The 26,335-nt window shown below is 39.0% G+C and overlaps 1 protein-coding gene across 4 annotated transcripts in view; it reads left to right on the forward strand.

Annotated features, from left to right (window-relative positions):
- Positions 1-26,335, forward strand: part of EPS15 (epidermal growth factor receptor pathway substrate 15) — a 196,850-nt gene that overhangs the window by 163,769 nt on the left and 6,746 nt on the right. For all 4 annotated transcript variants that reach the window (XM_012518810.3, XM_023584095.2, XM_004476485.4 and 1 more), the window contains exon 22: positions 20,259-20,335. In XM_012518810.3, the coding sequence (XP_012374264.2) occupies positions 20,259-20,335 (77 nt within the window). The remainder of the gene's footprint in view (positions 1-20,258; positions 20,336-26,335) is intronic.

The following is a 26,335-nucleotide window of genomic DNA, read 5'->3' on the forward strand; positions in this document are numbered from 1 at the left end:
TAGTTGTATTTTTCCATGTATCTGTATTTTTTTTTAAGATTTATTTTATTTATTTCCCTTCCCCCCCTTGTTGTTTGTGCTTGCTCTCTCCTCTCCGTATCTGTTAATTGTATGCTCTCTGTGTCTGCTTCGTTGTCTTTTTTTTTTTTTTAGGAGGCACTGGGAACTGAACCCAGGACCTCCCATGGGTAGGCGAGTGCCCAACTCTTGAGCCACATACAATTCCCTCTTTGTATTCTTTTATTTTTTAAAAACATTTATTTATTTATTTTCTCCCTTCCCCTCTTCCTGCCCTGCTGTTTTTGCTGTCTGTGTTGTCTTCTCTTCTCATTTTCTCTCCTCTAGGATTCACTGGGATTCGATCCTGGGGACCTCTCATGTGGAGAAAGGTTCCCTGTCAATTGCACCACCTCATTTCCTGGTTTGTGCTGTGCTTCACCTTAACTCTCCCCTTTCTCTCTCTCTCTCTCTCTCTCTCTCTCTCTCTCTCTCTCTCTCTTTTTAAGATTTATTTATTTTTCCCCCTTCTCCTCCTCTAACCCTGCTGTTTTTGCTGTCTGTGTTGTCTTCTCTTCTCATTTTCTCTCCTCTAGGATTCACTGGGATTTGATCCTGGAGACCTCTGATGGGGAGAGAAGTTCCCTGTCAGTTATGCCACCTCAGATTCTGGTTTCTGCTGTGCTTCACCTTGATTCTCCCCTTGTCTCTGTTTTGATTTGTCATCATCTTGCTGCGTGACTCACTTGCGCAGGCACTGACTCACCATGCGAGCATGCTTTCTCTTCTTCTTTTTCACCAGGAGGCCCCAGGGATTGAACCTGGGCCCTCCCATATGGTAGGAGGAAGCTCTGTCACTTGAGCCACATCCGCTTCCCCTTCTTTGTATTCTTAACACCTTGTAATAAAGGTACATTCTTCTGTTTGTACTCTTAACCACAATTATCATCACCACCAAAATCACTATGTTATATAGTTCCTAGATTAACCTCTAGCTTTCTTTCAGCTGACATTAAGCAAGATTACCCCCATTATACTCACTATAATGTGCTAACGTTAACTCTATCCACTTCCCCACATTTACATTCCATCCTTTTAAACATTCTACATGCATTCAGAATCAGCTATCCCTTCTCAACCCACATTCTATCACCTAGTAGCCTATACAGTAAAGTTTAATGCCATGAGTTTACTTATTATATTTAGTTCATATTAGTGAGATCATACAATATTTGTCCTTTTGTGTCTGGCTTATTTCATTCAACATAATGTTCTCAAGATTCATCCTTCTTTTCATATGCATCCCGACTTCATTTCTTCCTAAAACTAAATAGTATTCCATTGTATATACATACCACATTTTATCTATTCATCAGTTGGTGGACACTTGGGTTTTTTCCATCTTTTAGCAATTGTGAATAATGCTGCTATGAACATTAGTGTGAAAATGTCTGTTTACATCCTTGCTTTCATTTCTTCTGAATATATTCTTAGTAGCAGGATTCATTCTTTTTACATTTATTGAGACCTGTCTTGTGACCCAACATATGGTCTATCCTGAAGAAGACTATAAGCACTTGAGAAGAATGTATATCTTGCTGTTTTGGGGTGTAATGCTCTATAATTGTCTGTTAGGTCTAGCTCACTTATCATATTATTCAGGCTCTTTGTTTCCTTATTTATCCTCTGTCCAGATGTTCAATCCAATGTCATGAGTGGTGTGTTGAAGTCTCCAACTAATATTATAGAGACATCTAGTTCTTCCTTTAGTTTTGCCAGTATGTGCCTCATGTATCTTAGGGCACCCAGGTTAGGTGCATAAATATTTATTATAGTTATTTCTTCTTTATGAATTGCCTCTTTTATTAATATATAATGACCTTTTTCATCTAACAAGTTTACACTTACAATCTATTTTGTCTGATACTAGTATCACTACACTAGTTCTTTTTGGTTGCTGTTTGCATGCAATATCATTTTTCAGCCTTTCACTTTCAACCTGATCGTGCCCTTATAGCTGAGGTGAGTCTCTTGTAGAGAACATATAGATGGCTCATATTTTTTTATCCATTCTGTCAGTCTATGTCTTTTGTTGGTGAGTCCAGTCATTTAACATTCAATGTTATTATTGTAAAGGCAGTACTTATTTTATCCTTTAATCTTGTGGCTTTCCATTATCATATCTTACTGTTGTCCATTTTTTTACCTTTTAAATTACCCCTACTAATAACCTGCATTTCTATACTCTTCTCACCCTTGTCTTTTCCTTTCAGGCTGCAGCACTCCCTTTAGTAGCTCTTGTACTTCTGTTCTTTTGGTAACATAATCTTAGTTGTTGTTTTTTTTGTCAGTGAAGACTTTAAACTTACCCTTATTTTTGAAGGACAGTTTTGCCAGATACAGAATTCTTGGCTGGCAGCTTTTCTCTTTCACTGCCTTAATACATCATACCACTTTCTTCTTGCCCCCGTGGTTTCTGGTGAGAATATGTCACTTACTCTTATTCAGGTTCCCTTTTATGTGATGCTTTCCTTTTCTCTTGCTGCTTTCAGAACCCTCTCTTTATCTCTGATATTTGTCTTTCTTGAATAGTAGGCAACTTGGAGTTCTATTTGTATGTATTCTGTTTGGGGTGCATTGTCCTCCTTGGATATTGATATTTATGTCTTTCATGAAGGTTGGGAAGTTTTCAGTCATTATTTCCTCAAATATTCTTTCTGCCCCTTTTCCGTTCTCTTCTTCTGTGACACCAATAATGTGTATGTTTTTATATTTCATGTTGTCATTTGATTCCCTGAGCCCTGGTTCGTTTTTCCCATTCTTTTTTTTTTTTCGGTCCTGTCTTTTTAAGTTCAGAAGTTCTGTCCTTGGTTTCACTTATTTGTTCTTTGCCGTTTCAAATCTGTTATATGCCTCTAATGTGTTTTTAATCTTATTAGTTGTGTCGTTCATTCCCATAAGCTCTGTTATTTTCCTTTCCAAGCTTTCAGTTTGTTCTTTATGCTCACCCAGTGTCTTCTTAATATCCTTTATCTTTTTAGTCATATTTTCCTTCAACTCCTTGAATTGATTTAAGAGATTTGCATGATTAGCATTGACTAGTTGTCTTAAATACTGTGTCTCATCAAATTTTTAGTTTGTTCTTTTAGCTCGACCATCTCTTCTTCTTTCTTGCTATGGCTTGCAATTTTTAACTGATGTCTAGGCATCTGACTATGTTGGTGAATTCACCCTGACAATCAATTTCTCTCTCTTGCCTAGTGGTTTTGTTTCATGGCTCATCTTTGATTTTTCGTTCAGCTTACTCTTAAGTCTTTAAAACTGTCCAGCTTATAATATTAACATTGGTGCAGGGACCACTAATGGGGCACAGATGAGATCCAAGAGGTCTGGGGCATGAGAGACTCCAAAATGCATTTTTTCTTCCCTGCCAGTTTCCCTGCCTGCCAGCAGATGTCATTCTTTGGTGAATCTTTCCATAGAGGTGCCTATCAGCCTCCACTTGACAGTGATTCTGGTCTGGCCAGAGCTGAGGTTCAAAGTGGACTCTGCTTGCCAAACTCCCTGAAGAGAAACCACTCTCCACCCTCTACCTCACCCTCCATTTTTCCAGGGAGGAAGTTATCTAGATGTTCCCCTCTAAGTTGGCTGCAGTGAGCCACAGGTTTACCAGGCTGCAGTGAATGTGGGGAATGGATACTGTTCCCAGCCACTGAGCTGGTAACTGATGACTTTCATTTCAGCTTCTTTGTCTCTCTGTTCCCTCACCCTCCTGGACAATGTGCAGCACTTTCCTGGTCTCCATTTCCTCAGTGGGGCATATTCTGGCCACCCTGTTTAAAATTTATAGCTACTGCAGTGCAGCCCAACACCCCTGTCTCGCCATTTCTTATTCTTTCTGTTTTCCTTATTGCTTGATACTTTCCAGCATACTGTATAAATTTTTTTTCTGTTACTTATCTACTCCCACTAGAATTTAAGCACCACAGGAAACTGGGGTCTTTTTCTACTTTCTTGATGTATCTCAAGAACTTGAAACTGTGCCTGACATAATATTCTTGAGTGAATGAATGAATGAATGAGTCAGTTTCTCTCCTCAGAGTGCATATAATGGGAGCCCAGTGAATGAGAATCATGAAATCAAAAACTCTTCAGAGTTGAATGGGCTACACATTAGTGGTGTCTGGGGCTGAGTTACATAGACCTTCCTCAAACTCAAGGAAATGTCAGAGGATTGTACTTTTTTTTTAGCCATATATAGTTTGTTTTCACATTTTTGTCATTTAATCTTCACAGAAGATACATGAGACTAGTACTGTTATTCCCCACTTTAAAATGAGGAAACTGAGACTCAGGCCAAGTAATTTGTCTAAGGTCACAATAACTATTAGGTAGCAATGCTTAGTTTCCAGTCCATGTCTAATTACAGAACCTGTGCTTTTAGTCACCATATTATCGTGCCTCTGCCTCATCCTGAAAATTTAAAGATTGGAGCGAGGAGAGTGACACAGATTTTTTTTTTTCTTTCACACTGCTGCCTTCCTTAGAGCTAGAAGGAACCTTAAACATCCTATGGGTCAGGATTTTCACATTATATTCCAAGAAACCAGCTTCTAGGAAGGTGCTCCAGGAAGTAAATAGATTCTAGTTTCTTATTTTTAAGTGTCTTTGAGTTTTTTTAAACTGCAGTTTAAATATGTTATATATGTTACAAGCCAAATTTTAAGAAATTGGAGTGCACTGGTGTTTAAAATGCTGTTGGGGTAGGTTTTTGTGCAAGGCTCTAAATAAAAATTTACTTAAACTACTCTGAGATTATAAGAAACCTGTTTAAAAATGCATCTCTTATAACTGTTTCTCTGAATGAATTAGGGTTTTCAAAAGAAGCAACCAAAATTGAACCCTGGACTTTAAATGTTTGTGTTAATAAAAATAGCTTTTGTTTTTATTGTCATTATGATAAGTAAATGTTATAAATTTGACTTAAAATGAATTTAAAGTAATAAAATCCCACTTACTTGTGTCATATTGGGGCTCCATATAAGGTTTGAGAACCATTATCTAGTCTAATTTCCTAACATCATGAAAGGGAAGCTGAGCTCCAGAGCCACATTATCAGTTTGCTTCTGAATCAGTGTCCATTGATCTTTCTACTGTATTATCCTGTCTGTCTGCTATCAAAGTAAATGACAAAAGACAAAATCAAGAAATCCTTGGACTCAAAATTTGAGGAAATATAGGGAAAGTAATGAAATGGGAAATGTTGAGTAAAAAAATGAAAGTACTTTAGCAAGAAACTTGCAAGTAGTCCATGAAAGGACTTTGGAGATAGGGGAAATAAATCTAGACTTTAGACTTACTGGACTCTTACCCTAGCAACAATGAAAAATAATTAGGAAAAAAGTGGGTTATTTGAAGCAGCCTTGGAGATCATCAAATACAGCAACTTTTTGGTCCCAGGACTCCTTTTTTTTTTTTTTTTCTTTTTATTTCTCTCTTCTCCTCCCCGCCCCCCCAGTTGTTTGCTTTGTCCATTCACTGTGTGTTCTTCTGTGTTCACTTGTATTCTTGTCAGTGGCACTAGGAAACTGCGTCTCTTTTTTGTTGTGTCATCTTGCTGTCAGCTCTCCTTGTGTGCCCCGCCATTCCTGGGCAGGCTGTACTTCTTTCACACTGGGCGGCTCTCCTTACGGGGCATACTCCTTGCATGTGGGGCTCCCCTACGCGGGGGGCACCCCTGCGCGGCACGGCACTCCCTGAGCGCATCAGCACTGCGCGTGGGCCAGCTCCACTAGGACTCCTTTTTATACTCTTAAAAATGATTGTGGAACCTAAAGAGCTTTACTTTATGTAGGTCGTATCTATCAGTATTTACTATATGAGAAATTAAAACTGAGAAATTTTCAAAAGATGTAATTCATTAAAAAACAATAATGTTATAACATATCAATATAAGTGACACATTTTTTACGAAAAATAACTTCTCTACACACAAAAAAATTGTGAAAAGAGTGACATTGTTTGTAGATTCTTTTGCCAAACTCTTTAATATTTGGTGTAATAGAAAACAGCTGGATTATCCTATCTACTTCTTCATTCATTCCTGCTGCACTGTTTTTTTGGTTTAAGTATGTGAAATGAAAAAGATCTGGCTTCACACAAATATCTAGTTGGAAAAGTGAGGAGTGTTTTAATCTTTTCAGATAATTGTGGATATTCTTCTTTGATCCTTTAGTTAACTGCAAAATGAAAAATGAAAAATATCAATGAGCTTTTCATATTGTATTACATTAAAATCCAGGGAGTGGATGTGGTTCAGACAGTTGAGTGCTTGCTTCCCACGAGAGGTTCCTGGTCCAGTTCCCGGTGCTTCCTAAAAAAACCCAAACAGGGAAACGGACTTTGGCCCAGTGGTTAGGGCGTCCGTCTACCATATGGGAGGTCCGCGGTTCAAACCCCGGGCCTCCTTGACCCGTGTGGAACTGGCCATGCGCAGTGCTGATGCGCGCAAGGAGTGCAGTGCCACGCAAGGGTGTCCCCCGCGTGGGGGAGCCCCACGCGCAAGGAGTGCGCCCGTGAGGAAAAGCCGCCCAGCGTGAAATGAAAGAGCAGCCTGCCGAGGAATGGCGCCGCCCACACTTCCCGTGCCGCTGACGACAACAGAAGCGGACAAAGAAACAAGACGCAGCAAATAGACACCAAGAACAGACAACCAGGGGAGGGGGGGAAATTAAATAAATAAATAAATCTTTAAAAAAAAAAAAAAAAAAGAAAAAAACCCAAACAACAAGCAAAACAAACGAAAAAAACCAACTCAGGGGAGCTGATGTGCCTCAGTGGTTGAGTGCCAGCTTCCCACATACAAGGTCCCAGGTTCCAGCCCCCAAAACCTAAAAAAAAAAAAAAATCCAATGGTCTATACATGATTTTATAATATCATGCATCATTTGGACAATATTGGTTCACTGAGTTACTGCAGATCTTCTAAAATAGTGACATTTCATTAGACAATTGCATTTGTTTCCTAGAGCTCCTGTAACAAATTATTGCAAATTGGGTGGCTTAAAACAACAGAAATTTATTCTCTCACAGCTCTGGAGACTGGAAGACTAAAATCAAAGTATTGGCAGGACTATGCTGCCGGCGAAGTCTCTACCAAAGGACCTTTCTTTGCTTCTTCCAGCTTCTGGTTGCCACAGGCATTTCTTGGTTTTTGGCAGCATAAGCTCTGTCTCTGTCTATACATTACCCTCTTCCTTCTCTGCCTTTGTCCACATTTCCTTCTTATCGAAAGAACACTAAATACATACGTACATGCACACACACACATATAGATACATCAGTCATAATGGATTAGGGTTCACCCTAATCCATTGTGACCTCATCTTAACTAATTACATCCACAAAGACACTTATTTCCAAATAAGATCACATGCACAGGTACTGTGTGGATTAGGATTTAAACATATCTTTCAGGGAAACACAATTAAACCCACAACAACAATTTTTAAAAAATCACATTTGTTATATACACTATCCATCTCATCAAAAAAATATTGGTAAAGCTGCTGTTAAGCTTAAAGTGGCAGGTACAAGTTTTCCAAAATTCTAGTTTTACTTGGGAGCTTGATTTTTTTTTAAATATATTTTTAATTTATTTTTAAAAGATACATAGATTACATAAAATGTTACATAAAAAAATATAGGGGATTCCCATAGACCCCATTCCCCACACCTCCCACTTTTCCCACATTAACAATTTCTTTCATTAGTGTGGTATTCATTGCAATTGATAAACACATTTTGGAGCATTTCCACACAACATGGATTATAGTCTACATTGTAGTTTTCCCTCTCTCCCACTCCATTCTGTAGGTTATGGCAGGATATATAATGTCCTGTATCTGTCTGTGCATTGTCATTCAGGACAATTCCAAGTCCCAAAAATGCCACCATATCATACCTCTTTTTCCTTCTCTCTGCCTTCCGCAACTCCAATGGCCACTGTTTCCACATCAGTGATATCATTTCTTCCATTGCTAGAATCGCAATAAGTCTATAGTAGAATACCAGTAAGTCCACTTTAGTCCATATTTTATTCCTTAATCCTGAGGATTCTGGAATTGTGATACCCATTCCACCTCTAATTGAGAGGGGGCCTCGATCCCATATGGCTGATGGATGGGACTCTCTTGCTTGCATTTGTAGACTCTCTCAGTTCTTTGGTGTGGTGGCTGTCCATCATCACCTCCTTGTTAGCTGTCCTGGGAGAGTCCAGTGAACTGGAAAGTAGGTATTGCAGCTCCACTGAGGCTCAGGGCCCAGCTGGCATGTGGACAGCGCAGAGATTAAAGTCTCTTGGACATATACCTGCCAGCTCCAGTGCCACCTAGTTCAATAAAAGGAACCAAAGAGGCATGTGTAGAGAAGTCACATCTGAGTCCAACCCTGTTGCACTCTGGAACACAAACTCCAAAGTAGGGCCCACTGGCAAGGCACCAAATTCTGGAACTCTCTGCCATAACCATCAGATGTGGTGTCTCCAACACCCTCAGGAGCCCCACTGGTTGGGGTAGTATCTACTTTGGCTGTCCATGAGATCCTGCTGAGATGTGCATGAACATTACCTCTCTGATGACCTCCCAACTCATTTTGACATCTCTTAGCAATATAAACTCATTTGTCTTTACTATTTCTCCCTTTTATTCAAGGTCTTTTTCCAGTTGCGTCACCAACTGGTGCTTGGTAGTAATCCTTCTGAGCCAGGGAGGCTTATCCCTGGGAGTCTTATACCGTGCTGGGGGGCAGGTAATGCATTTATATGCTGAATTTGACTTAGAGAGAGGCCACATTTGAGCAACATGGAGGCTTTCAGGAGGTAACTCTTAGGCACCCTACTACAACACTAGGCTAAGTTGAAATTTTAAGAGCAAAAGGCTCATAAGCATAGTCGTCAATATCAGGGGTCCATCAATGGACCATCCTTCTTCACTTGTCATTGCCCCTGTACTTAGGAGATTATTGCTGTTCCATTCAAGAATGTGGCACAGCTCCCCAGGATGGGTATTCAATATTCTTTCAGTTGTTACATGGATCTCTGCCTACTGTGGTAATGCCCCATGAACATTTGAACATATTTAAATACCTTATATGTATGCCCAGTTGAACTTCTTCTCATGTATCTCCCATCACTGAAACCCCACACCAGTGCTCCTCCCCTCCCATAGTCGAAACTTCTTAAAAAATGAAGCCAAATATATTGCCAAATTCAATTAATAGGAAAATGAAATATAATGATAGGTTTAAACATAAGAAATAAAATACATAATAATTTAGAAAAATTAAAACTAAAATAAAGTTTAAAAATTGAGGTATTAAAGAAATGAAAAAATATAAAAAATTTTTTTGATGTTTTGCCTTTCATTACTGTAATAACTGTTGTCCTATATTTACAGTGACTATTTCTTCTATTCCTCTGTCTTTTTTTTTCATTATGTCTTCAAAGAAGTTTTAGGTCACAGTAAAGTCATATACAGAATATAGGGGACTCCCATATACCCAACATCCTCTCCCTTTTCTCCCTTCCCTATTAATGATCTTTTTACATGTGGATGGTACATTTGTTACAACTAATGTACAAATATTGAAACATAGCTACTAATCATGGTCAGTAGTTTACATTATGGTTTACATTTTAGACCATATACTTTTATAAATTTTTGGTGAAATTTAACATGGCCTGTATCCATCATTGCAAGATCATGCAGAACACTTTCATTGGCCCCTAAGGAAGCTTGAATTTTGTCATTGGCAGCAACGCTGTCGTTTGTTTTCCTTAAAGTGACAGGCTCACTTGGTTTTATTTTAGAGAAAATGTCTACCAAATACCCAAGTCTAAATAAACATAGTTTGTCAGTTGTTCTTCCAGTAAAATTTATGTTCCATGAAAAAAGCTAGTTCAACTAAAATCTCAAGCAATCCTGCAGCTGCTTTTCCTACAGATAACCGTCATATTTTGCCATATAGCAGAAGCACTTTATTTGTATTTTGTTACTTAGAATTTTTTTAAAAGACATGTTCCCAAGGGTCAAGACTTGATAAAATCATTTTACTGATTCATCAACAACAGACTTTCTTAATTGCAACTGACTTTTTTTCTTTTGTTTTTCTGCAAGTTTGTGGTAATGAAGAATACAATGATTATCAACTAGTACAGTTTAGTGCCACTCCCTTGAGTTCTGCTAAGGCACCAGCAGTTTACCTACTATTGGTTTTGCTCTGGGTTCCATAGACCGCACTTGGATGAATATGATGTAAAAGATCTTCCCCGTGTCCTGTGTTGTGCTGGTCTCTATTCCCTCAGGATAGACTACTCTAAGACCTCCTCTGAGCAGGTGTATCCTTATGTTGAAACCAGGAGCAAGAGAATAATCTGAATTATCTGGAGAAAAAGCTGAAGAAAGAAGTTGTTGAAGAGTAAAGGCTCTCTCTTTAGTTCTGTATCTACCCTTGTGGTTCTGTTCTTCTCATTATACATGCTTCCTGTGGTGGTGTTGTCCAGTTTTGTGTCTTCACCCATAGCCTGTTTCCTGATAACTCCTAGATTTAGTCCTCTAGTACCGAACTCCAGTACTGTATTTCACGTACCTTGGTGGATATTTCTGCTTAGGTATCCTAAGGCACTTTAATCTCATCAGTTTAAATTTGAAATAATCATCTTTTCCAGTTAGTCTTCCCTCAAAAAATAATAAAAATAAAAAGCAAATCTATACCTCTTCCTGAATTCTACTTTCTGTATTAATGACATTATTGGCCCTCATCCAGTCATCCTAGACTTCTCTATCATTCCTCACATCCAGTAAGTTACCAAGTTCTATGTTTTTACCCCAAGTGGACCCTGATTATCTGCTTTTCTTCATAGTCATCTTTGAATCCTTATAATCTTTTGCCTGAATTTTTATATTAAATTGCTTTGAGTCTTTTCACCTGCCAATCTGTCATCTACATTACTGCTGGAATCATCATTCTGAAAAATTTGATCTTGCTACTAACTACAACTATGCTACTAGCCTTCAGTGTCTCTGTGTGTGTATGTGTTTCCATATATCCACTTGTCTCCTGAGAATTCTTTGTGTCACAGGTATATGTCTGAAACTAAAGTTTTATAACCTATGAAATGAAAAACAACACTGAACATTTTTCTGAATATTCCATTTCTGTTAATAGTATCATCATTTACTCAGTTGCTCATGCAGAGACCCTACTCATCCTACCATTTCTGACACATAAGTATGAATGAATGATTTCTCTCAAATCTGCTATATAGTCATAAGATATTGAATTGAATAAAAACATAAATGGTATGGAGAGGGGTTGTCATGGTTAGTACTTTGATTCTTGATTCCTACAGCCAAGATTTATTCAAATAAAATTGCTAGTTTTCTGAGTCTCAGTTTTCTAAATGGTAAAATAGGGTTAATAATTATATCTCATGGGTTTGTTGGGTAGGTTAAATGAGATAATTTATGTTAAAGTATTTATCATGGTTCCTATTACAGTAAATGTTCACAGCTGCTATTTTATTACTTTAGTGGTTTCTAAATACAGAGTAATGTTACTTTCAATATACTTTTCATCAGTTCCAAATGAAATAAGGACAGTGTAGTGTGTGTGTATGTGTGTCAGTTGCTTACTATCTTTTCCTGGAAAGAACTGTTTAAGATAGTTTTCTTTTTAGTTTATTATTATTATTTTAATCATTTTACTGTAACAAAACATAAAAAGCAAACGCTGCAGAAATATGTAAACCGAGGCAGGGAGCCCTTCTTTAATCCCCATCTCTCTCCCATGGTAATCACTGAGAAGAGAACGATACTAGTTCATTCAGACTTCGTCAGTGTACATATTAACCTTTTAGACTGAAAGAGAGAGATCATACTATACATACTATTCCACATCTTACCATACTTCTCCACATCAATTATAAACAGATCTTTTCTCACTCTCCTTTTAAAGCTGCCTACTATTCCATTATATGGAAATACATACTTCATTTAACAGTTCCCTTTTGATGAACATTACAGTTGTTTCTATTTGGGGATGGGGTGATAAGGCATAATCTTAGCCAAGACAAGCAGCTAAAAACTAGTTTATTTTGTAAGATCAAATTATTGTCTATCATTTTATCTTTTTGTTGTTGTTGTTCTTTGAGTCTCATTTTACCCTTTACTTAAGAAATTTTATTAGAGAAGTTGTAGGTTTACAGAAAAATCATGCATAACAGAATTCCCATGTACTACACTATTAGTATGATGCATATGCTGCAGCTGAAAAAAACTTTAAAATTTTAATATTAACTATAGTCCATGGTTTACTCTTGGGTTCATTGTGTTGTACAAGCCTATGGATACTATTATTTAAAAAAAAATTTTTTTTAAAGATTTATTCATTTATTTATTTCTCTCCCCTACCCCCCTCCCCACCCCGGTTGTCTGTTCTCTGTATCTGTTTGCTGCGTCTTCTTTGTCCGCTTCTGTTGTTGTCAGGGGCATGGGAATCTGTGTTTCTTTTTGTTGCGTCATCTTGCTGTGTCAGCTCTCTCTGTGGGCGGCACCATTTTTAGGCAGGCTGCACTTTCTTTCGCACTGGGCGGCTCTGCTTACGGGGCGCACTCCTTGCGCGTGGGGCTCCCCTACGCGGGGGACACCCCTGCGTGGCAGGGCACTCCTTGCGTGCATCAGCACTGCGCATGGGCCAGCTCCACACGGGTCAAGGAGGTCTGGGGTTTGAACTGCAGACCTGCCATGTGGTAGACAGACACCCTATCCACTGGGCCAAGTTCGCTGCCTTAAAATTTATTGAAGTATGTCAGTCATACATAAATATACATAAACAATAAGTATATAATAATAGTTGTGAACTTACAAAACAAACATACATGGCTAGCGCTCAATCCCATCTGGATGGAAAGAAGCCAGTTGCTACCAGTGCTGCGATTTTCAATCCACCCACTTCCGTTATGCCACGGGCAGAGTTAAAAGGGCGGCTATTAGCCTTTGTCTGACTTAGACAGGTTCAATCTTTAGCTGTTCTTAGGATTATACTTTAGCCCACCAAATTTACTAATCAGTAGCTGAAGTTGATGCCCAACTGTCTCTTCCTCCCCCCGTTTTTGGGAAGTGGAGCTTCCAATTCCAGCCACGAAATAGCTCCTGAGGCGGCTTGTGCCACCAGTGTAGGATGGGCACTGGCTTCTGGGGCATGGAGTGCTCTCTTTACAAATCTTCTCTGCAGTTGGGCATTCTCCTTCCATTCTTTCACGGATGTTACAGGATGTTCTTCTAGTCTCCTGGAGCCCCCAAACAGGTGCTTTAGTTAGCTCTGAGTGATTACTAACTGCCCTGTAGCACGAACTGACTATCGGGGCTGCTTATTCTGCTGCCATCTTGCTGGTTGTCTATTATTTTTTAAAAATCTTATTCTGGTAACATATATACAATCTCAAATTTCCCTTTATAACCACATTCAAATATGTATTTTAGTGCTGTTGATATTCACAGTGTTGTGCTTCCATAACCACCATCCATTACCAAAATTATTCCAGTGTGACCTCGTCTTAAATGACCCAAATGTAAACTCCCTACCAATTAAGCAATTGAGTAAAATGAAAGATGAACTTTTATTTTTTAGTTCTTCTGCTTAAGTTGGCTAATCTGTTTCTACCATTTATTTTAACATTTAATTAGTTTACTTATTCATAAAATCCCAGTATCTGGAAACCACTAAGATTTAGAGAGGTAACAATACATACCAGTGTCACCAAACACAGGACATTTTCCTTCCTTACTCCTCCTACCCCCTTTCTTTTCTTATCCTTTTCTTTGACCAGGAAATTTAGTTTTAACTGGCAAAAAGGTTAATCCTACAGAGCAGGAGAACTACAAGCTTTCAAAATAAATAAAAACATTAGAGTATTTTTTCATTTTTCTTAAAAACTAAACAATAAATTATTCCACCCTGCCTTTAAATTTATGTAATAGTTATGATAGGGATAGAAAAATTTTCAATTATTAATTAAAGCTTTATAACATCCTGAGGATGTACAAGAGACCTCATGACCTTCCCAAGCCATCTTTGACTCCAGAAGGAATGAAATGCCAAGTAGGTCTTCCCTTTTGTAGGCAATGAATGACTCAGGCTTAGCATGCAAATGTTTATATACTATTATTAGCCTCTTTCATGTTTCTTCTCTATTTGTGCCATTTTACTTTCATGTTTCTTCTCTCATTTGTGCCATTTTCAAAATCACAGGCCTTAACTGTCTCTTCAAGTCTACTTAATTTTTACGTGGAAACATTTGTATGCATAATAGGTGTGTATTTATAAATTGTCTGTATTTCTCCTGTCCACAAGTAAAAGACAGTGAAACACTTTTTGTAAAGTCTTATTTGTCTTTTCCACGTAAATTTAGGTTTTGTTTCTCCTTTGTTGTCTTTTAACTTTAACATTTACTGTATAGCAGTAGTGAACATGTGTATTATTCACTTAAATCCTGAGCTCCTTGAAGGTATATGTTGTGTTTTATTCATACCTAGTACCTAACCTTGAATTTGATAGTTGCTTAGTAAATGTTGAATGCATGGGTGCATGGATGAGTAATTGAGTTAATGAATGGGAGACTAATTGGGGGAGAATGGATTCTTAATTTATAACCACTGTCTATACCTTAAATTTTTCAGGGGTATTTCTTGAAGGTCTTCTGTTGATTATCTTGTATCTGAATGGGTCATCGAGGGAAAAGTTTCTTCCTCTTCGCAGGGTCCTCTGTTAGACAGCTGTTTTGGGGGGAATTTTTATTTGTGAGACTTGAAACTGGTTTCCCTTCTTCTTCCTTGTTGGCCTAAGGTTGTGCTAAGAAATGTTATATCTGTTTCGAAGACCCTAAATAAATAGACAGTTTCTGTCACCTTTTTCTTTCAATATTTTAAAAAATTTTGAGTGTCTCTTATTTGCCAGACCTTGTTCTGTGTCTTGAGGATACAGTAGTGAACAAAACAAAGTTTCTGTCTTTGTAAAGCTTGTATGGCAAAGGTAGGAAATAAATATATAAATTACAGGAACTGATAAGTGCTATGAATTAAATCAGGGTAAGTGGTAAAGAATGATACAACTTAAAGGATGCTTTGTCATTCACATCTTCATAACAAAAGCATATCAGGTTAGCATGATCTTAAATATACAAGGAAAAGTACAAGAAAAGAAATATGCTAAAATACTAGTCAGGGGATTTCTCTGGCTGATTTGTTTCTTTTAGTATGCTTTTAAGTATTCTTCTGAAGTGTTCATTACCTTTATTCTTGGAGGGAAAGAGATACTAACCAGGTCATATTGGCATTTAAAGACTGTTTCTGTTGGCACATAGTTCTTTTGTGCGTCAGTAGGAGGAAAGCCACCTGCAGAATTCTCTGCAATATTTCTAGGACTCCCCAGTAGGTGTCTCATACATGATCTGAACAAGCTCACACTAAGTTCTTGCAGTTTGTGGTCAGGCCTCTACTTCATATCAACCATGATCAACATCTGAAAAAGTTCTTGCCAAAGTCTTAATGCCCCAATTTGGGAAAATATATTTTGTTATTCATCCAGGATACTTTCCCTAGTGTTTGCACCAATGCTAAATAGGTCATTTATGCTGGTAAGGAAAATGTAGAAAAACTCTAGTAAGCTCCATATTCTTCATATAGAAATGTCATTTTTTTAAATTAATTTCTTTCACAATGTACACCTAACAATATTTCAGTGAAACTTGACCAGACCCAGTGCTTTTGCCGCTTGTGATCTGGTATCTTATAAAGGCTATGAGTCAAAGGTAGAGAAAAAACATGAAACAGATTAGTCGGCCCTGCCAGTGAAATAAGCCCAACTCCTTTTCCCTTGTGACCATCCTTCTCCCAATTGGGAGTGTTTTCACCCTGTTCAGTCTGTTCCTCAGCTTCTGTAATATCAGGAATAGCAGGAAGAGAGGAAAAGAAAGCCTGAAACATCACACATGACAAGGATGGACCCAGGCTGTAGGACTCAGTAGACATGAATTAATTTAAAAACATCTCTTTTATAGCTAATGCTGTAGGAATTCCTATAAAACTGAACTTCTTGGAATCTTCTTCAGGCACAGAATTATGGTGCATCTGAAAAAGGGTTGATTTTTCTACACTTCTCCTTACCCTCTTACCCCACTTCCTCCATCCCATGCTTGTCTTGATGACAAAGCAAACAAAAAGATAAGTGTACTTTGATGGAATAGATAACATCTTAATGTCTGTGGAGCAGTAGTTAAGAGCAGGAAACATGTTTGGTTTTGCTTCCTGTTGTATCCCCAGTATGTATCACAGCACCTAGCACATAGTACATATTTAATAAATAACAATTTTTAAAGAAATAATACATGTTTAAGTTAATAGACATTAAAACACTGAATATCTAATAAGTGCAAAACATTGTACTAATGAGCTGATCTCATATTTCTCTTATTTTAGACATTTTTTTTTTACAGGCAGTACCATACTAAAGTATCCTTTTTTCTTTTCCTCTAACTCAGGGGTTCTCAACCTTTTTTGTTTCATGGACTCCTTTTCCAGTCAGGTGAAATGAATACGACTGTAATTCATTTATTGTATACATTCATAAGTGAAGGAAACGCTGTATTTCAATTAGAGGTCAGAGAAAATAAAGATAATAGTTAATTTTTTTTCAACTCAAGCTGACACACCCCCCTGAAATCTTAGATATTCACTTATGTAACCATTTTAGGTGCAGTTATCAAGTTCAAGACATTTAACATGGATATAAAGCTTACCATCTGTATTCTAATACGTCCCAATAAAGTTATTTTGAGCCTATCCTTCTCCCTTTCAAATCCTGTCCAGGATCACGTGTTGCATTTAATTGTCATTGTCATCTGAGTTACTCTTTTCTTTTTCTCCTTTTTAAATCATGGGAACATATATACAACCTAAACTTTTCCATCTTAGCCACTCCCAAGCATACCGAAATGCAGTGGGATTAATCACATTCAAAATGTTGTGGTACTCTCAACACCTTCCATTACCAAAACTTTCCCATCTACCCACACAGAAATCCTATGCCCGTTATTCATTAACTTCCCTATTCCCTGCCCCCCCACCCATGGCAAAGTTGTACTCTACTTTCTGTCTCTATGAGCTTACATGTTTTTCATTTTTTTCTTTGTAGTTATGGTGGGCTTAAATATATCATCTTAAATCTATAACGATCTTGTTTGCTTTGATACCAACTTAACTTCAATAGTATGCACAAACTATGTTCTTATACCCCTTCTCCCCACTTCTCTTGTTCTTATTTCACCTCTCCTTGCTCAGCCATTCTGTGCTCAAGAGTACCAGGTCATTAAATATATCTGTAAGTACACCAGAATTAAGAAATCCAGCTGACTGTGATTTAATGATAACAACAAAAATTTCCTTCTGTATAATCTGAAGCCCAGTAAATATGATTGGTTTCTTATGTTGAACCAGAAAATAATCTTTGAGTACTCTTGTATACTATATAGATAGTGTCAGAATCTTTTATAGACTTAAGTATGTTAGACCTCTTCATTTTGGTCCTTCTTATGGATTTATTCAGTGATAGAACTTTGCTGTCACAGGTCCCTATCACTTCCCTTAAGATATCAAATGCTTCTCAACTTGAGGAAGTTTTGGCAGTCATCTATAAATTTTGTTCTCTTCATCCATTCAAATGTTTGTTTTTTTAATTTATTCTCCCTCACCCCCCACCTTCCACCCACCCCCACCCTCCACTGTCTGCTCATTCACTGTGTGTTCTGTGTCTGCTTGTCTTCTTTTTAGGCAGCACTGGGAACTGATCCTGGGACCCTCTGGAGTGCAAGAGAGGTGCTCAGTCTCTTGCACCACCTCAGCTCCCTGGTCTGTTGTATCTCTTATTGTCTTTCCTCTTTGTCTCTTTTTGTTTCATCATCTTGCTGAGCCAGCTCTCCACTCGGGCCAGCACTCCTGCGCAGGCCAGCACTCCTCTTGGGCCATCTTCCCATGTGGGCCAGCACTTTGCTCAGGCCAGCTCACTGCATGGGCCAGCTTGCCTTCACCAGGAGGCCTGGTAGATGGGAGCTCAATTGGTTGAGCCACATATGCTTCCCCAAATGGTTTTAATGGCTTTTAATACTCCCTGTGTGCTGAGAGTTTTATACTTTCTGCTTTGGTTTGTCCCCTGTAAATTCACATCATTCTGCCTTGACATTTCTACTTGGATGTTTAGAATAGGCATCTCAGTCCTAACATGTCCAAAACAGAACTCTTGCCTTTCTTCTCCCAAACATGGTCTTCCGCCAGTATTCTTCACAGTCTACCCCCTTGCTCAAACCAAAAACTAAGGCATCTTCCTTGATCTTTCTTTCCTTATGCTGAAGCACCATCCATCAGTGAGTCCTGTCAGCGCTACCTTTAAAATATATTCTGTCTGATTTTTTGTCTTCACTGCTGCCTCCCTAGCTCCAGCCACCATTATCTGTCTTTCAGCCAGTCTCCTATTTTCATTCTTGCCCCTTTGCAGTCCATTCCTCCACACAGAAGTCTATGTTGATTAAATAAACAACTCTACTATCACTACTCTGCCTAAAAACTGTATGGCTTCTCAACTTGCTAAGAATCAAATCCAGTTGCCTTATCTTAGACAACCACAGTTATTCCAGATATTTTCTGTATCTTGCCAAACATTAAAAAAAAAAAAGGATAACATTTGTACATTAAACTATAAGAAACTGTATAAGCTACTGGGCTACCCCACACCTAGCATACCTCCCTGGGGTTGAAGGGGTCAATATCTCAGATACCTGTAACCCATTCAAGGTTTACTATTGATAATTTTGTCCATGTTTACCTCTTTGATCTCATTCTTCTCATCACTCCATGTGCTTCAGCCACAGGATCCTTGAATATTCTAAGCTCATTCCTGTCTTATGACCTTTGCCTCCAGTTAGGAAATCACTTCTAGATCTTCCCGCAGCTCTTTATTTACTGCCTTTCTCATCTCATTTTTTTTTTTTTAAAGATTTATTTATTTATTTAATTCCCCCCCCTCCCCTGGTTGTCTGTTCTTGGTGTCTGTTTGCTGCGTCTTGTTTCTTTGTCCGCTTCTGTTGTCGTCAGCGGCATGGGAAGTGTGGGCGGCGCCATTCCTGGGCAGGCTGCTCTTTCTTTTCACGCTGGGCGGCTTTTCTCACGGGCGCACTCCTTGCGCGTGGGGCTCCCCTACGCGGGGGACACCCCTGCGTGGCAGGGCACTCCTTGCGCGCATCAGCACTGCACATGGGCCAGCTCCACACGGGTCAAGGAGGCCCGGGGTTTGAACCGCGGACCTCCCATATGGTAGACGGACGCCCTAACCACTGGGCCAAAGTCCGTTTCCCCTCATCTCATTTTTAATGTCAGTTGTTTAGAAAGGTTTCCCTCACCATGCTGTCTAACAAAACCTGACTCTACCAGTTAAGTATTGACTCCCCCTACAATTTTTTCATACCTCTCTAATAGCTCATATCAGACTGTCTCTCACTTGACAGTGAACTTTTCAAAGGTAGGAACTGTATCTTCTTATTTTCTTGGACTTGGTGTATGGTCATCAAATGTTTCTTGAGTGTTCATTCTTCACTGGATAAGCTTTGGTGCTTGTTTTCAAGGGCCTTACAATCTAATAGGGGTAGTATTTCAATCACAGATAGCTATAATACAAACTGGAATGTAGACAGTGCCACAGAGATAAAGAAATCACTTCTTGCTGTGGGTATTAGAGACACATAGGTTAATCTAGGCTTTGTGGATGAAGTTGTGTTTGAAATGGTCTTTGAAAGATGAGTAAAATGTGGAGGTAATGTCATCTGGCTTTTTTTACTTCTTGATGTCTTTACTAGAAATAATTAAAATTCTTAGGAACTTTATTTTTTGACATGTATCCCAAAGCTTTAAACACTTTACCTAGAGGTAGTTCACCTCTTTTTTATTTTGAATCATTCATCAGTTGATTTATACAAAGGAATGCATCTTGTGGGGTTATCAGTGTGCTCTCTGTCTATTGTAGACTTTAGTCATAAATTAAGAAATTAATATTTGGGATTAGATATGTTCTATCTTTTGAATGTTGCTAACTTAAAAAAGGACATTAAATGTGACGTCTTTCTGTCCTATTGCATTGATTTTCTTTATTCATTTTAGTCACAGACCCCTTTGCTTCTGTTTTTGGAAATGAATCATTTGGAGATGGATTTGCTGACTTCAGCACGTTGTCAAAGGTAATTTGTAGTGACAATGGGAAGGGAAATTATACCACAAAAGGAGCAATCTCTCCTTTCAATAACATAATCCTCTCATAGATATTGCAACTTGATTTCAGTAAGTCACAGCAAATGTTGATTTCAAATAGAAATAAAAGATAAGATGTATTTAAAATAGACATTTTTAATACATAAATAGACTATAATAATGGTCCAGGTAATTTATAACCTTCTACTAACAGGTTTGCTCACTACCTTCAGTGCTTTTCTTCATATAAAGAGTGTTCTGTCTTATTCAAGCATGTTTCTTCCAATTAAACTATATTTAATTTTCCTTGTTGATGGACATGATCAATAGCTGTAAAATCTAGGCATTCACTGCATCCTCTCTACATTGCTTATTTGATTTTATGTTCTTAGGCTGTTAGGGTCAGTATTAAGATAATAATACACATAGTCCAGTACTATATGTCCACTACCTATTTTCTATTTTAGCTCTAGTATTGATTCAGGCCATGAGAGAAGAATTAGGGAATATGTCAGCTTCTTTATATCAGTGGTTCTCAATCAGAGGTGATTTTGCCCCCCAGGGGACATTTGACAATGTCTGGAGACATTTTTGGTTGCCTCAACTGGGTGAAGGATGCTACTCACATCTAGTGGATAGAGGCCAGGGATGCTGCTAAACATATTACAATGCACAAAACAGTCTCCCACAACAAAGAATTATCTAGCTTAAAACGTCAATCATATCACAGTTAAGAAGCCCATGTCTAAACAGGAAATTGGCTTCTTTTCCAGAAAAATAACTAGAGGACAGGCTTAAACAGCCTAGAAAAAGATCTTCTAGGGTTTAGGACACCAGGAGAAGGCTGGACACCTCCCAGAGGAGAGAGGGACAGAGGAGGAGAGAAATCACAACCACAGAACTGTGAGTTGAAACCAGCGACTGCTGCTGCCAGCACCCTCCCCCACACTGTAGACACTTCAGAATTCTCAGGCCTCTGGGCCTGCAGCTGTGACAAAGGGGGCTTCCGGAACCTACCATCCCAGGAAAGGGTAGAGAGAGGGACACAGCCTAAGGCTGACTCAACTTATGACTCACAAATTTGGTCTGCTCTGTCCCACCAGCCCTTCAAGGCTGGGTGGGGCCACACTGTGGTTTGCCCAGGGAGCCCAGGAAAGCTAGAGAAATTGGACCCTGGTAATCTCCCTCTCTTCTTGTTGGGACTGACTGTTTTGGATCTTCCAAGAAAAGGGAGGGAGAGGGACACAGCCTAAGGCCGACTCAACTTTTAACTCACAAATTCGATCTACTAAATCTTTGGAACCCTTCCAGTCTGGGTGGGGCTGCACCATTGTTTGACTTGGAGCCAGCAGGGGCTAAAAATATACAACCCTCCCAATCTCCTTCTCTACTAATGGGACTGATTATTGAGGACTCAGAGGGGAGTGAAAATATTTCCTAGCTGGGGGGAAGGGAGGGGCTGCCAGAGAAGGCCAGAGAACTGTCTCAGACAAAGTTTGAATTACAAGTCTCCTAGCCTCCAGACTGGAAGCTCCATCACATTGATTGAGTCTGTGTTGCAACAAATACATGCTGACCAGGCATTGAACTGAGAGCTGCCAAAGATCACCATCTGCTGGCAGACTAAGGAAGTGCACATGAAAAACTTAGGAAGAAGGTGAGGCTTTTTCTGGCCTCTATAGCCTCTCTCCCAAGGCCCTAGGAAGCACTTACAGGGTCCAGTGCCCAGTTTTGAGCAACCAGCAGGGACAATCCTGACAATCCAGGTAGAGCCAAGTATCAAAAAGCAGTGGTAACATACAGCCTTCTGCCACTAAATCCCTACAAAAGAGAAAGAAATTGAGCATCTGAATAAACTACATCCTAATTAGATACCTAGACATCAACAAAAAATTACAAGCCATACTAAGAACATTTTGCTTTATCCAGCAAAATGTCCTTCAAACACGAAGGTGAATATAGAATATTCACAAACAAATGGAAACTAAGAGAGTCTGCAAAAAAGAATCCACCTTTGCAGGAAATATTAAAGGAAACCTTAGAACCTGAAAGAAAAAGACAGGAGAGAAAGGCTTGGAGGAGAGTATAGAAGAAATAATAGCAGAGTCCTAGTGGAGCTAGTGAGCCAAGCGGTTGTGTGATTGCGCCTAGTAGACTGGCAGCACTTGCAGCGTGGCTGACAAACTAACCGAAGAGCAGATTGCAGGTGGGGAGTTCCTGGTCTACTTTTGTCATTAGGTTGATCTAGGTTAGCATTATATACTATTTTCCTAAAATCGACCTTCAGTTTGGTGCTAACCTACTTGACAACAGAATTCAAAGAAGCTTTTTCACTATTTGACAAGTATGGTGATGGAACTATAACATCAAAGAAGCTGGGGACTGTAATGAGGTCTCTTAGGCAGAATCCCACAGAAGCAGAATTACAGGACATGATTAATGAAGTAGATGCTGATGGTAATGGCACAGTTGACTTCCTGGAATTTCTGACTATGATGGCAAGGAAAATGAAAAATACAGACAATGAAGAAGAAATTAGAGAAGCAGTCCATGTATTTGATAAAGATGGCAATGGCTATATTAGAGCAACAGAGCCTCATCACATGAGGACAAACCTTGGAGAGAAGTTAACAGATGATGAGGTTGATGAAATTATCAGGAAAGCAGATATTGATGGTGATGGTTAAGTAAACTATGAAGAGTTTGTACAAATGATGACAGCAAAGTGAAGATGTACAGAATGTATTAAATTTCTTGTGCAAAATTGTTTATTTGCCTTTTCTTTGTAACTTCTCTGTAAAAGGTTTCCCCCTATATGCCTCAAGTGATAAGGCCAGGTTCGAACCCAAAACCCTCCTGGTGTAAAAGAAGAAGAGAAAGCATGCCTGCTCAGCAAGCCAGTGCCCACATGGTGAGCCAGGTGCCCACGCAGTGAGCCAAGTGCCTGCATGGTAAGCCAAGTGCCCATGTGGATGCCTGCATGCTAGCTCAGTGCCCATGTGAATGCCCACACAGCAAGCCTAGTGCCCATGTTGAGCCAGTGCCTGTGCAGCAGGCCAGTGCCCACACAGCAAGCCAGTGCCCGCGCAGCAAGCCAAGTGCCCACGCAGCAAGCCGAGTGCCCACACGGTGAGCCAGTGCTCATGCAAGTGAGTCATGTAGCAAGACGATGATGGAACAAAAGAGAGACGAAGGAGAGAGTAAAGGTGAAGCACAGCAGAGACCAGGAAATGAGGTGGTGCAATTGACAGTGAACCTCTCTCCATATCAGAGGTCCCCAGGATTGAATCCTGGTGAATCCTAAAGGAGAAAGAAGAGAAGAGAAGACAAAAAGAGAAATAGCTACAGAAGTTCACACAGCAAATGGACATAGCAAAAACATCAGGGCGGGGGAGGGGGAGGGGAAGAAAAAATATTCGTGTGTAGTAATTAGGACTTCTTTCCTCCAGTTTTCTTCCCTTATATTACTGTCATTGTCTTGAAACCTTATTTTAGAAAATTGATCAAGTGACATGTTGCATGTGGCTTTCTCTGGATATATCAAAGCCCTTATGCACATGTAAACTTAGTTGGTCAAATGAGGGAACATCTGGGTTATGCCTTTTTTTTTTAAGTAATTTGCTTTAGAAACTGTCAGCATGTTGTTGAAGTATGGAGTTGTAACTCTGTGTGGACTATGGACAGTCAACAATATGTACTTAAAGTTGCACTATTGCAAAAAGGGTGTATTATCCAGGTACTTGTACACTTTTTTTTTTCCCATACTGCTGGACTGCTGGTCCTGTACCAGAAACATTTTATTTTATTGTTACTTGCTTTTTTTTTTTTTTTTTTTTTAAGATTTATTTATTGGGTGGCAGACTTGGCCTAGTGGTTAGGGCATCCATCTACCACATGGGAGGTACACAGTTCAAACCCCAGGCCTCCTTGACCCGTGTGCAGCTGGCCCACGTGCAGTGCTGATGCGCGCAAGGAGTGCCCTGCCACGCAGGGGTGTCCCCCGCGTAGGGGAGCCCCACGCTCAAGGAGTGCGCCCTGTAAGGAGAGCCGCCCAGCGCAAAAGAAAGTGCAGCCTGCCCAGGAATGGTGCCGCACACACAGAGAGCTGACACAAGATGACGCAGCAAAAAGAAACACAGATTCCCGTGCTGCTGACAACAACAGAAGCGGACAAAGAAGAACATGCAGCAAATAGACACAGAGAACAGACAGCTGGGGCAGAGAGGGGAAAAGGGAGAAAAATAAATACATAAATAAATCTTTAAAAAAAAAAAGGATCAACACGCCAAAATCAGTAATGTTTTTGTACACTGAGCAATCTGAGGAGGAAATCGGGGGAAATTCCGTTTTCAATAGGATCAAAAAGACTCAAATGCCTAGGAATTAATTTAACCAAAGAAGTACAGGACCTATATGCTGAAAACTACAAAACAATTCTAAAAGAAATGTTAATAGACCTAAACAAATGGGAAGATATTATGTGTTCATGGGTTGGAAGAATAAATATTTTGAAGATGTCATTCCTACCCAAAATGATTTCTAGATTCAGTGCAAAACTAGTCAAAATCCCAACAGCTTACTTTACAAAATTAGAAAAGGCAATTACCAAATTCATCTAGAAGGGAAAGTGCACTGGAATAGCCAAAACCATGCTAAAAAAGAAGAGCGATGTAGGAGGAATTTTACTGCCTGACCTTGAAACATATTTCAAAGCTACAGTGGTCTAAAAAGCATGGTACTGACATAAAGACAGACACATCAATCAGTAGAATAGAACTGAGAATCCAGAAATAAACTCTTACCTTTATGGTCAGCTGGTTTTTGAAAAACCTACCAAGTTAATGTTAACAGGACAAAATAGTCTCTTCAACAAATGGTGCTGGAACAACTGGATATCTATAACCAAAGGAATGAAAGAGGACCCCTATCTCACTCCCTATACAAGAATCAACTCAAACTGGATCAAAGACCTAAATATAAAAGCCAGAACCATAAAACTACTAGAAGAAAATGTAGGGAAACATCTTCAAGACCTTGTAATAGGTGGTAGTTTCTTGACACCCAAAGCATGTGCAACAAAAGAAAAAAAAAAATAGAGACTGCCTCAAAATTAAACACTTTGGCACCTCCCCAGGACCTTTGTCAAAAGGGTGAAAAGGCAGCCAACTCATATTTGGAAATTACGTATCCAATAAGGGTTTAATATCCAGCATATGTAAAAGATGTCACAACTCTCTGAAAAGACAAATGACCTGATTTAAAAATGGGCAAAAGACCTGAGTAGACATTTGTCTGAAGAAGTACAAATGGCAAAAAAACACATGAAGAAATGCTCAACATCACTAATGATTAAGGAAATGCAAATCAAACCTACAAAGAGATAATCATTTCACACCTATCAAAATGGCCATTATTAAAAAGAGTGAACTACAAGTGTTGGAGAGGATGCGGAGAGACAGGAACACTATTCACTGTTGGTGGAAATACAGAATGGTACAGCCACTGTGGAGGACTGTTTGGCATTTCCTAAAGAAGTTGAATATATACTTGCCACATGACCCTGCAATACCATGACTAGGTATATACCTAGAAGAACTGAGAGCAGTGACACGAACAGACATCTGCACGCTGATGTTCATAGTGACATTATTCATGACTGCCACAAGTTGGAAACAACCCTGGTGTCAACAACAGATGAATGGATAAACAAACTGTGGTGTATTCACACAATGGAATATTATGCAACTCTAAGAAGAAATGAAGTTGCAAATCATATGACAAATGGATGAACCTGGAGGACCTTATATTTGAGCTAAGCAAGCCAGACACAAAAGGACAAAAACTGTATGATTGTGTTACTATGAACTAAACATATTGTGTAATGTATTGTATGATTAAAAAAAAAAAATCGTATGTATCCAGTACATCTAATTGAGAAATGTATGTTTTTATTCAACTGTGTTTTCTTTTTAGTTTTTAATTATTTACAT

The sequence above is a fragment of the Dasypus novemcinctus genome, chromosome 9 (assembly GCF_030445035.2).
Source record: "Dasypus novemcinctus isolate mDasNov1 chromosome 9, mDasNov1.1.hap2, whole genome shotgun sequence".
NCBI classification, from domain to species: domain Eukaryota; kingdom Metazoa; phylum Chordata; class Mammalia; order Cingulata; family Dasypodidae; genus Dasypus; species Dasypus novemcinctus.